Consider the following 14,091-nt stretch of genomic DNA (forward strand, 5'->3'; position numbering starts at 1 on the left):
CTAGTATATACCAATACAAGAGGGAAATGTTCTAGTATGTACCAATACAAAAGGGATATGTTCTAGTATATACCAATACAAAAGGGAAATGTTCTAGTATATACCAATACAACAGTGAAATGTTCTAGTATATACCAATACAACAGGGAAATGTTCTAGTATGTACCAATACAACAGGGAAATGTTCTAGTAGATATCAATACAACAGGGAAATGTTCTAGTAGATACCAAAACAACAGGGAAATGTTCTAGTAAATACCAATACAACAGGAAAATGTTCTAGTAGATATCAATACAACAGGGAAATGTTCTAGTAGATACCAATACAACAGGGAAATGTTCCAGTATATACCAATACAACAGTGAAATGTTCTAGTATATACCAATACAACAGTGAAATGTTCTAGTATATACCAATACAACAGTGAAATGTTCCAGTATATACCAATACAACAGGGAAATGTTCCAGTATATACCAATACAACAGAGAAATGTTCTAGTATGTACCAATACAACAGAGAAATGTTCTAGTATGTACCAATACAACAGAGAAATGTTCTACTTCTAGAATGATATATACCACAACGTCGGATACCCACGGCTGATCTCATCATGATATGAGTAGAAGACGATATCATCCGTGGATATCCGACGATGAATATATATACCAATACAACAGGGAAATGTTCTAGTAGATATACCAATACAACAGGGAAATGTTCTAGTATATATACCAAAACTTTTGTGCATCCTAATGCTCCTCTGTGGGCCCAGACTGGTTGAATACATATTCTACAAGCTGTTGGAAGATATACTTCTGACAACAAATCCTACCTTGAAATACAATACGTGAACTTGTGTGGTGTTACATTAAAACCTAGGGAACATCTCCCAAATTCAGCAAAAAATCTCAAATTATTTAATTTACTCCAAGTAATTTTTAACGTCTGTCTTGCCTGTTAAATGAATAGATGGGGGTAAACAAATAATATTATAGCAACATCCGGTCCCCATACCGATGAAAGTGTATCAGAACTAGGGGACTTGACAGTATACTATATACAGTGTAATACGTGCGGGTCAGCACTCGATCTCTTGGTATTCGTTATCTACTACACATCTGTGACTTCTCCCTGTATATGGGAAAAAATCGATTTCTTTAAATACTCTGCAATTCCTGACGGCGCTAGAGCATCCATCGCACGTCTGGACTATCGATATCCCCGAGGAAGCCGAGAATATTGGAAATCCAATACATTGCGTGGGAGACGAGCTACGGAATTGTAACCATAGAAACTGTGGTACGTCAAATATATTATAATCATTTTGTTTTCTCTCGAATTCCATTAACATTAAAATTAACCGTACAGGATTGTTTATTATTGCAGTAGTACATGTGCAAGTGTTGCCTGTGGGCATATAATCGGTGGACATAAATAGAAACACGACAAGGTTGTGATAAGATGGTAGGTAGTCTCCATGATGTATAAAATCGCTTAAATTACGCGACATGCTATCAATAGAACAGGTAGTTACGTGTGCAATATTTGTATTAAAACTTGTGTCGATTGTTTTTGTATAATCGATGACATTTCCTTGAATGGGCTGATGATGACCATATTGTAACGATTAGCGATCGGTATCGTACAAGTTTTCAATGAATGGTGTCAATTTCTTCCAGGGACCAGTGGCCGTTATGGCCATGATCAAAGTAGTACTCTATGGTGCGCTGCTACATGTAGTTACAGTCCAGGGTGCTCCTCAAGGGAGGGAGGTTTCCAAAATTTCCCTGAAAATGCCTCAAGTCTCACCGAAAGTGGTAAGGATCTGATATCAAATTGTTAAATAAATTAATGCGTGTGTAGATCGAAATTACATGTTACAAGCGATGATTGAATTAAATACTATCCTATTTCCCTTCCCAGAAAGATACATATCTCTGTCATGCAATGAAGACTAGTCAACCTGATCCAACATTCATTGGTAAGTTTAAATCATCATATTTAGCTTCAATTTTTATTTTGTTAAGTGTAAATGTGCAGATATACATCCCAATTATAATTGTAGATGAAAAATGGGTTGAAATTGGTCAAAATAATGAATATCCTGTGAAATACTTTCAGTTGGATTCGAACCAGATGCCAATAAGGATATTGCACATCACATATTGGTATATGGCTGTAGTACCCCAGGAAGCCAACACAATGTCTGGTAGGTCTATAAAAAGCAAGTCCTTAAGTGATACACTATAAAGTCACCCAAGATCCAGGTACTATGACGTACCTCAGCATTTTATAAAATTTGAGAAGAGGGATCGAGGGGACTGAAATTGAATTTATCTTGATCATGTCATGAAATGATATATTCAGTTGTAAATGAGTAATAAATCAGTTCTGGAATTTTATATGAATGTTGATGACCTGTGTGAAAAGCAGGTACATGTATTAGCTAGGCCAAAAGAACATATATGTGTGTTTCCAATTTCACGTACTCTTTAAAAAATTGGGTAGGGTAGGTAGGTAAAACATTTAATTAAACATTTCATTTTTTATACACTTTCAATACAGGACATTATAAGTCTATATACATTACAAATACTTATCACACATTTTTAAGATCAATAGTAGTAAAATGTGAATCAGAAAAACTCGAATGCAAAAGTATAAAAATTCCAAATTCAGGGTTTTTATTTTCTTTTACATCTACATGTATATCATCAATGAAATAATTAGGGTCAGCAGCAAAAAGGTAGGTAAGGTCGGGAAACCGGAAACACTCATATTTTATTGTAGCCATAGCTGTACAAGACAGAGATGCCAATGGTCATATCAATGTCTTAAATACAGTGTAGTATCTATGGGTGAGGTTGAATTGATAACTACTTGTAAAATATTCAGAGGGATATTTTTTAATTAATTTTATGTGACACAGAGTTGATTACTATTCATTATGATTGCAAAGCATGGATATACTTTCAGATAATATAAACCAAGTCTTTCACAAAATGTCTTTATTTTCAATTACATGTATTTAAATACCACTTAACAAGTTGCAGAGGGTATAATGTTTTTGACCTGTCCATCAGTCTGTCAATCCACCAGTCCATCACTCAGTTCTGTTTTTGTCAGCACAACTCCTCTGAAACCAATCAACAGAATTTCATGATTGGTTTGGTTTGGCCTCTGTATATATGCAGACTATGGAGGAGCGTCTGCTGAGGTAGTTACTGATGTAGTTAGAGTTACCTCTCCGTGACGCAAGCCGGGGTTGTTCTATGGAGGTACTGTGTCGCTCAGTAAACAATACCCCCGTTTTAGTCTTCCTGATATGGTCCAGAGGAATGGAAGAACCAGTACACCTGGTACCAGGTTGACTGCAGGAGTTGTTGGAAAGAGCACCATGTTGATGGGACTGTCCACCTGTGGGGCTTCACTCTTAGACTAGATTTTTCTGTTGGGGTTGTCTCCCTTAGCCTTTGGTAATCCAACGCTGAACCACAAGGCAGTGGTGTTTCTACTTGACCAGTAGGCAGGGGTCAGTTGATGGGCACCAGGGCATGTCCACACACCATTGGGCCATGCATGCCGCACCTAGGAGGGTTGACCTCTTCCCTTGCCAGGTTCTCCTGCCCATTGTGCAGTCACTTCCTCAGTAGATTCTGTGCATAACAGGGAGCACTGACTAGAAGGTGCTACTTGTACTGAGGACACAATTGTACAGGAGAGGTCATATGCAAGAGTCCTACTAGGAGGGACCAGCGGCGTTCACTGACAGAGACTGTAATATCGCGTAGCATTGCCTTGTCCAGCCCAGACCCCACAGCTCCCCAGAATTTCATGAAACACTGTAGTTAATAAGGACATACTTTATTAACTACAATGTAGATGTGCATATTCACAGGAAATTTTTGTTTATTTTTTTTCCTGGTAGTTATGCCCATTTTGAACTTAAAAAGTTTAGCCAAAATTAAATATACGACTAAAACTGTTTGTCAATGCAACCCCTCTGAAGCTGCGGAACAGAATTTCATGAAACTATGTAGTTAATAAGTATAATTACTGTGTAGATGTACATATTTGTGGGAAATTCTGGTTCAATTTTGGGAATTTTGTTTTCCTTACGAAGTTGAAAGTTTAGGCAAAATTAAATATTCTCTCTGAAACAGAATTTCATGAAATATTGTAGTTATAAGAACATACTGTGTAGATGAGCATATGTGCAGGAAATTCTTATTCAATGTTTCTAGCTCACCTGAGCTGAAGGCTCAAGTGAGCTTTTCTGATCACCCATTGTCCATCGTCAGTCTGTCTAAACTTTTCACATTTTTGACTACTTCTCCAGAACCACAAGGCCATTTAATTTCAACCAAACTTGGCAACAAGCAATTTGGGGTAAAGGGTATTCAAATTTGTTCAAATGAAGGGTGATACCCTTACCCAAGGAATAGCAAATTAGTGAAAATACACTGACCAGTTATAAAAATCTTCTCCAGAACCATCGACACCAACTTCAACGAAACTTTGCACAAAGCGTCCCTAGATGAAGGGATTCAAATTTGTTTAAATGAAGGGCCATGCTCTTTTCAAAGTGGAGATAATCACAAAAATGCAAAACTAGGGTGGGGTCATTTAAAAATCTTCTCAACAACCACTGGGCCAGACAAGTGGCAAGCTACATGAAAACTTCCTAACATATTGCAGATTCAAGTTTGTTAATTAAAGTCATGGCCCCCGGAAGTAGGGTGGGGCCACAACAGGGATTCAAATTTTTATATGTGAATAAATAAGGACAATCTTTCTTCTTCTTAAGATCCACTGGGCCAGAAAATTTGAAATTTACTTCCTGACATAGTGCAGATTCAAGTTTGTAAAATCATGGCCCCCAGGGTTAGGGTGTGGCCACAATAGGGGATCAAAATTTTATATGCTGATATATGTATGGTAAATATCTTTAAAAATATCTTTTTAACTACAGATGTATTTAAGCTAAGGCTTTCATATTTTGTATACCGTGTAGCAGTTTTTTTCTGCGGAATGATAAATTTGGCTTATTTTAGCTTTCCGCCAAAATTTCACTCCCAAATATGCACCCAATTGGGACTTCAGTATTTGCAAGAGATAACTCTTCCTTGTCTGCCAAAATTTATTCAGCTTGAATTATTAGCATACCTTTGAATCAGCAAATTGCCTAATTTTAGACCCGCGGAAAAACCACACTATACGGTATACATTCCTTATGGCAATACATTTCATATGATCCAATGATGTGTGATCTTTTGACCTTGACTTAGTTTGACCTACTTTTAATAAAAATCTTACCTATTCAATGTCCTGAACTTATCTAAGGTAGAGATCTGGGTTAGAATAGGTCCTCGGTACTCCTTGCTTGTCGTTAGAGGCAACTAAATGGGGCAGTCCTTCAGATAAGACCGCAAAGACCGAGGCCCCGTGCCACAGCGGATGTGGCACGATAAAGATCCCTCCTTGCTCAAAGGCCATAAGCACCGAGCATAGGCCTAAATTTTGCAGCCCTTCACCGGCAGTGGTGATGTCTCCATATGAGTGAAATATTCTTGAGAGGGATGTTAAACAATATACAATCAATCTAAGGTAGATCTTGCATATCTTGTATTTAAATTTCTTTTGGCAAGACCTTTACAGTGGAGCCTCGTTAATCCGGACACTTTGATTCTCAGCAAAATCGTCCAGATAAATGAAGTGTCCGGATAATTGAATCGCATATTTTCTATCTTTACATAAGTAACCATTATATGCCTACTTTATTGATGCATAGTGAATTAAACACATTCCATCATTGGATTTGACCATTTGCATTAGTAAATAAATTATGATAATGTTAACATTTACATGTATTTTAAAGCACTAAAATTTAATGTACGTGTTCAGTGTATTTGCCTGTGCTTACATTGTACATACATATGATCCCTACAAATAAATATACAAAACTACCGTTACGCACTAAAACAAATAATGAAGCACTTTATGTAACTATAAGTAAATAAATCATTAGTAACTAACATAATCATTTACACTTCCAACATTTCATCACACTTTTAATTATTAAAGAGGCCGGTAATTTCCATCTGTCACGATTCACGGGTTCGGCGGTCTGTTAAAACAATCTTCACCGTCCAAAGTTGATATAAGAATTTCATGATTATCATATCAGTTGACAACATTCTTTAACCAAAATTCAATCTGCCAGAGTTTATATTTCTTATTCTATAATTATCCAAGATAATATCGGGAGAATAAAATCATTTAAGCTCGTAATATCAAGACCTACTACTGCTTTGATCTAGCCACGCGCACCTATTATTTTCACGATGCGATAATAACGGAACAAAACTTGGGTGAAACTAACATTACGGGTACATACAAAATTTAATTATCATTACGGCATGATGTTTAATTTATTAATACTATTAGACTATTGATCAAGACTATAAAATAATATGCTACATATTTATTTACCAAAATCAACACTACACGCAATAAAGATCTTATGTGCGAAAATTGGCAATACAATGTCTCGATCGGCACGTGCTATCTAACTGACATATCATCACACACCACCTAATTATAGGGAGGTGTTAACAGGGTACAGGTAATCGCTTCAATTAGACAGTTTGGCTTGTTTTCTTTATAATTTACGCCTTGCTAAAATTGTCCGACACAGACCTTCCCTAAACAAAATTACCGTCCAGATTAACGGTACAATTTTCAATGCATTATAACGTTTTGTAGTAAAAAGTGATCGTCCGGATCCGGAACGCGAATTTCCGGATTAATGATGCAAAATAATGTATAAAAATTCCGTTCCCTAGAAAAATCGTACGGAAGGTGAAGCGTCCGGATTAATGGTGTCCAGATTACCGAGTCTCCACTGTATATCATGTCCTTTGACCTTGTGCTCTGAGGTTGATGTACTTTTAAGAAAACATAATGTAAAAGTATATCAGGAACTATTTTAGGCAGGGCTATAGAGATTCTTTATGGCAAGACATTGTGACACAATGGTGTTTGATCTTTTGACCTTGGAGTTTGACCTACTTTGAGAAAAACCTGACCTATTTAATATCTCCTAAGGCAGGGCTTAGGGCTTTCATATTTTGTATATAGATTCTTTATGGCAAGACCTTGTTATACTTTGTTGACCTTGAACAACAACAGGGCCAAGGTGGCTCAGGTGAGCAATGTGGCCCATGGGCCTCTTGTTTCTGGGAGTTATGCCCCTTTTGATATAGATTATTATTTGGTATCAGTTTTCAAGCCATATGTAATTAGAATATTTCTGTTTTAATATAATACACAATTTACATTTCTAAACAATATTACATATGACTTGAGTGATGACATCTACTTACATGAGTAAAATAGTACAATATAACACAGAGGCATAAGAATTTGTTGTATTTCATGCATATAGCAATGCCATTTCTTTTTTGTAGCATGTGGGGGTGTGGGGAATGTGAGTTTGCTTACTTTTTCTTTCATTTTTACAACAGGAATTGTGGAGAAATGGCCCACACTACAAATGAGTACACATCTGCTGGAGTGTGTGGGAGTGGATCCCAGATTATCTATGCTTGGGCAATGGATGCACCAAGCCTTAAATTGCCAAAAGGTAATGCATGTATTTACATTTCCAATGCTTTGCCTTCAATATCTTTTAAATACCAACTGTGTTGATAGCCATTTCTTCATGAATACGATGCAGATGTGAACAATGTGCATATGAATTTTGATGAATATAGTAAGTCTACTTTAAGTTAACGACTGCGAATCCAAATAGAATGGAAATATAAAAAATAAAATTCATTTTTATGCCCCCGGAATTGAAGATTCAGGGGCATATAGTTTCTGGCCTGTCTGTCTGTGGCAAAAAACTTTAACCTTGGTCATATCAGAGCTTTCATATCTGGTATGTATATTTCTTGTGGCAGGACCTTTCCAATGATACCAAAATCTTTGTCCATGTGACCTTAACATTGACCGTTGACCAGGTTCCACTTTCTTGTAATCTGGGGGGGGGAGGGGGGGCATTGGTGTTTCATAAACAAATCTTGTTAATGATGCAGGAGGGCATATTTGTGAACTGCAACGCTTCTCGCCAGCATAACACGCTTCATGAAGTATGCTTGTGTAAAGTATCACAGTTCATGCCTTCATGTATTTTCACAAATGAAAATTTCTTAAATGACTAGCTACATTTTCTCATTATTGCAGAGGTAGATCAAAAAATCTCCCCTTCGCATTAGTGTAATTAACTGCTTTACAGGGAGGCATCAACCTATTTATTCGTAAAATCTACCACATGCACATCTTTGATGATCTTAGAATCTCATCAAAACCGGAACAGACCGCCTCATGTCAAAATTATTGATTTTTGTGATCTTGAATACAAAAGAGTTCCACATCATGGCAGCCTCTATAGATAGCTGGAATTTCAATTTTTAACATTTTCAAATTAGTACTGAAGCTTATCCATGTAGGCTCTATTTCAATTGTACAGAATATTATCCAAATTTTTATCATTTAATTAATCCTATCATATATCATTTTAAAAAAATTTGGGTTGCCTTAATTTCCCTTTAATTTGTAAGATAGTGAAATATATGGACCATGTGTGAAGGGGTTCTGCATGCAGGCACCAGGGCAGGACTGTATTAAGGATCACATATAGTAAACTGCAGTATATCCTCTTCTTTACTCTAGAATGTCAAGCACAAAAATTGGGCATGTAGTGATAAGGAGAATTGAGGCCTTTAGTCTACCAAAATTGTAATTCATAACCTCTGGGTGAGTGATTCTGTCCCAAGGATGTGTCTTTGTGGCTCATAAACTGAAAATGCATTACACTCTGTACTTCTAGTTCATACTTTGCACAAAGGTTGTTTGTGAGTATGAACAGACAATGTGTCATGATCCTGAACCAAGGTCATTTGACTATTACAGTTAATGTCACTATTAAATAAGTTGTTTTAACTTGTTTTTTGAATCATTTTTTGAATACTATTTGATGATGCACTGTACTCTGTTTGCAATAGAATAATTATCATTTTTAGAGATTTAAGTGTTGTAGCAGCTGGTCTGGTGTTAGTATATACATACGTAGTCTGTACTTCGCGTTGTGTATGTTTGATTTGATTTTATTGTGGTGACTTCGAAACGACCAAACTACACTATGATTAAAGACTTCAAAATAAGCTCAATAGAAATGAAAATAAGACAAACAATACTTCACAAATTTATTACCTGTATAACAATTACAAATACAAGAATATCCACTCCTAAAGCCTAGAAGTTAGGCTATAAACTATCAAGAAATTCTCCCAACTCAAATTTAAATATTATAATTTAGTAAGTAAAAAGGAACAAAATGTAGTTAGGCTTTATATAGTAACTAGGACAATAGATTTTGTCATTAAAGTTATTGGTTGAACTTTTTTTTTTTATTTCACTCAATCGACATACATTTGCACAGAAGTTGATACAAAAGAATATGAATATATATATAAGCATACATATGTATATATATAGATATATTATAATGTTCATTTTCTTTTTATGAGAGAGAGAGAGAGAGAGAGAGAGAGAGAGAGAGGGTCAGTTGTGAATGATTTACATTGGGATTGAAATTAAAAAGTTAAGCCAAAACTAACACAAAGTAAATGTTAAATTGTTTTGACCACACCTGAGTAATTAAGATCGAGATATCAGTGACTCACACTTGGCACAAAGGTTGCATGACCAGAATCAGAAGATAGTATTCCTTATTTTATCATAAGGGCATCAGTCCTGAAGACCGTAAACATCATCTTTGTCTATAACACATCCATTCATAGTTTTAAGATGCACACTCGCACCTACAGTGTACAGTGTATAACCTATATACATGCAAACTTCTAATTTATGTTCTGTCTCTTGTGATACTCAGGCTCACAGGCCTCTTGTTAAGAATACAAAACAATCTTTGTTATAATTTCCAAACATGATTTCTCAAAAATCTTACTATAGCAAAATACTTCTCTAAACTCCAGAGACGGGGTACTGGGATAGGATGACTTCCATTTTCATTTTTATGAAATGAGACACTAATCTTAGGACATAATATAGTTATGTATATGTAATAGGAAGGGAGCAAATGCAATGGACCAGACTGGGATTCAAACCTAGGCCCCCTGAATCTCCAGTCAGGTGCTCTACCAACTGGGCTATCTGGCCACCAGCAATTGAACCTGACTGCCACATTCCTCCCTCCTTAAATGTCCCCATTCCCTGTAGACATCAACCCAGGGTCTTTAGTAGGCATATCCACCTATCAGTTCCAGGCGCTGGTTTATGACATCAAATGTAATACAGAGAAAATGCAACGGGTCAGACTTGGATTTGACCCCAGGCCCCTCGAATCTCTAGTTAGGTGCTAATGGTGATCAAACCTGTCTGACCAACACACTCCTCTCACCTTAAACGTCTTCACATCTTGAAGACATCAACCCAAGATCTTTATCCCCTGGCCGGCATTTTCATCTGTTAGTTCTAGGGACTGGCCCACAGGACTAAATGTGATAGGAAGGGAGAAAATGCAACAGATCAGACTGGAATTCAGAAACTGAGCTATCTGGCTATGGACGCCTGACCGCCATATACACATATATACTAACAAAAGTAAACAAAACAACAAATAGAAAGATTAAGACTGAAAACAATTTGTTAGATTTGTTAGAGCTTAATTAAACCACCATGATGCATCAGTCACTTTCATTTTGCAGATGTTGGATTCAAAGTAGGTGGCAACTCCGACATAAAATACTTAGTTCTGCAGGTCCACTACAAGAATGTTGACAACTTTCTGCCTCCAAGTAAGCTTACAACTGAAATATTTATAATATATGTGTGTGTGTGTGTGTGTGTGTATAAGCTTACGACTGAAATATTTATAATATATATCTCTGTGTGTGTGTGTGTGTATAAGCTTACGACTGAACTAGTGATATTTATGATACATATATCTGTGTGTGTGTGTGTGTGTGTATCAGAGTAAATATTAGTAATTTTGAATGATTTTTCAGAGAATGAGAAAGACAGCTCTGGTGTCACACTTGTTACCACAACAACTCCGTGAGTATAACATAACTTGATCTAGAATTTGAGAAACCACTGTCCCCCCCCCCCCCCCCCCCCCAAAAATGAACTGCAATAACATAGAAGTCTATGGGCCACAATGTTCACCTGAATCACCTTGGGTCTGCAGTTATTCAGAAGATGTTTACCCTTTTTAATTCTATGACTTTTGACCACATATTATGACTCCAACATAGCCCCAGCACAATGCAGAATCCACACAATATGGGGCTACTTCATTATCATTAGATGTCCTTGCTGTTTTGGAAAAGATTTTTGAAAGATTTTAACAATTTTATTCCCTATATTCATGTATTGTATATGATTTGATCCCCAAATTTTGCCCCACCCAAACCCCAGGGTCCTTGAAAAAAATATTGATTCACATAACTTGGGAACAATTGCATATTGATAATGAGAAAAGGGCCCTTAGGATCAAAATTTCACATTTTTAGTTTTTACCTACAATTTTATTCGGTATCATTTTCTGTTCACAAAAATACAAATTTTATGCTGATATCATGTTATTTAATGTTTTAATGACAATATTTTGGACACATCTGTAAAAAAAAAAAATAGCAAAGTCAACGTAACGAAATTGTAGTGTCATATAACGTCAAATTGATCCTAACAATATTGCGTGCTTAGAAATCAATTACTGTCATATAATCATTCAAAACACAAATATTTGATCTTATTTCAATTTCCAACAATCTGAACAGCTGGTAGATTCGCACGAAAATGACACAGCATCAATTTTACCATTCTGGATTAAGTTCACATTTACACTATCATTTTACATATATGTGTTTACTCACTTTCAACACAAATATACATGAGTGAATGAATAAATTTATGGTTAAATAGTAAACAAATAAATATAGTTCAAATTGATAATACCTATCGGCGACAATTCATTCCTCATGAGTCAGGGCGATGCACAGTACATCTTTGACTGGGTCTTTAATTTACAAACGATCTTACCTGATAGTACTTGTATCTTTGTCTTATGGATTTAATTCATGATGATATAAGTTCATTGCTTAAACCAATTTTGTATAATATCAGAAATATAGTTATTTAAGTTTTAGCCAAAATCTGAGGCAGTCGCCTGCATAATGAATCAACAATTGATGACAAAATATTATGAGCTTTTCGTCATCAGCAGACATTTCTTTGACAAAAACTACAGCGGAATCCATTGCACTAAAATGAAAATGGCGGTACGTTTAAATGCTCGACAGATGACAAAACTTCTCAGAAATATAAGTATTCTATAGTCCCACCACTGTTCTTACCAGGGTTTGAATGAGAATCATTGTCCCAACTATGAACTATATTTTAATTCTGTAAATTGAATACACATAAGACGGCCGGGCTAAATAAAGCATTACAACTATTGCTGTTGAGAAAGATTAATAAATGTACGAGAATCCAGTCTCTGCTAGACTTTTTATGTGGTCAGGCAGATGAAATCTCTATATGGTCTGTTCAAAATACGCCAAGTATAAGGCATAATGTAGCGATTATTATTCTGACTTGATAAAAGAAGAATCAATCTTGATGCAGAAGAACTTTATCCAACACCGTGCAAATATGTATATGTTCTATTTGTGAAATGTGTATTATGTAAAATGCACAACTATCGCAATAATGGTTATGGCATCCATATGAAATAGCATAAGCAATACCGTGTAAGGGCCGTTGAACGGCATTTTAAAGACCAACGCTGATTTTATAGTCTTCATCTGTAAGGAATGATTGTACTAGCTGTTTTGCTGGCTCCTTCCATGCATGCCAATATGTCCCAAAATAATGAATTTTTCTTGGTGACGTGAACTAATGAGGTCATCTTGTCTAGAATGATGGGTGTGTGTATGAATTTTTGGGAGAAATTCAAAGATGCAATGAACCTAAGACAGTTACATTGGTTTGAGCACAATTGCAAGGGACAGTACATCATAAGACACAAGTATATGTGCTGTTCTCTCTAGTGAGGTTTATACATTCATAGTAAACTGCGTGTTCAGCTGCTGAGGCACAGAAACATTTCTATATCTATAACTTCATATCCATCAGATAATATTTTACATTTTAAAAGAATACATTCCGTTATCATACAAGGTGATTTCAATGTAAGGAAGACATAAATTGTTGACAGGCCCACCCTTCTCTCATATAATTATAGTTACAATATTTTACAATATGACATGCAGCATAACTACCAGTCATTCAGTAGTAAACAGAAATACATGTAGCGGGTGTGTATGATTATGTGCTGTTCACGCTTCACTTGTTTATTCAGTTTGTGAGTAAAATGATAAAAGTTTACATATACATGTATACAACTTTTTAAAGATATTGTTTAAATAATCAATCTTTTTACAATTTGTAGAACTTGACCAATATAATAATTCAAGAAAATATGACTTATCCACATACGTACCCCATAAAGACGGAATTGTATTTTGTGAAAAATCATATCTGTTCGAGGATGCTGGCAATAGAACTGGGGTTTGGGCTGTACATTTGACATAGGGAACTGCAGGTAGTGACAATCCGTATTTTTCACTGTATTGGAAGATGACGTGCGGAAATGAAAGGGCATGTTTCGGTTTTCAACCTTTGTTGCCATGTGACCTGGAAACTGGGCCGTTAAGTTTCATTTGTGTTCTGAATTCTTCACATGCTGAACATACCAATATCATACACGATGAGAAAATCTTCATAGTGACCCCCAATTTTTCTCGGATTTCGACGTTTGGATAAATAACACATCTTTTAGAGTTTTCTTTTTTTGAGGGGAGTGGGTGGGGGGCTTGTGGACAATACTGGTCCCCTTCCCCCCCCCCCCCCACCCCCCCACCCCCCTGAAAAATGATGCTACGTGCTTTTATTGTAAATTTTAAGCATTTTTCCTATTATAAGCTGAAATAAGATTATT

At 36.0% G+C, this 14,091-nt stretch overlaps 1 protein-coding gene across 1 annotated transcript in view; it reads left to right on the top strand.

Moving 5' to 3' along the window:
- Positions 1–1,003: 1,003 nt before the first annotated feature.
- The window catches only part of LOC125652340 (uncharacterized), a 33,680-nt gene continuing 20,592 nt past the window's right edge, over positions 1,004–14,091 (top strand). Inside the window, exons 1-8 of the mRNA XM_048881481.2 lie at positions 1,004–1,301; positions 1,389–1,466; positions 1,682–1,819; positions 1,926–1,983; positions 2,124–2,211; positions 7,529–7,647; positions 10,796–10,885; positions 11,096–11,144. Coding sequence (XP_048737438.2) covers positions 1,464–1,466; positions 1,682–1,819; positions 1,926–1,983; positions 2,124–2,211; positions 7,529–7,647; positions 10,796–10,885; positions 11,096–11,144 — 545 coding nt within the window. The 5' untranslated portion in view covers positions 1,004–1,301; positions 1,389–1,463. The remainder of the gene's footprint in view (positions 1,302–1,388; positions 1,467–1,681; positions 1,820–1,925; positions 1,984–2,123; positions 2,212–7,528; positions 7,648–10,795; positions 10,886–11,095; positions 11,145–14,091) is intronic.

The sequence above is a fragment of the Ostrea edulis genome, chromosome 5 (genome assembly GCF_947568905.1).
Source record: "Ostrea edulis chromosome 5, xbOstEdul1.1, whole genome shotgun sequence".
In the NCBI taxonomy this organism is placed as follows: domain Eukaryota; kingdom Metazoa; phylum Mollusca; class Bivalvia; order Ostreida; family Ostreidae; genus Ostrea; species Ostrea edulis.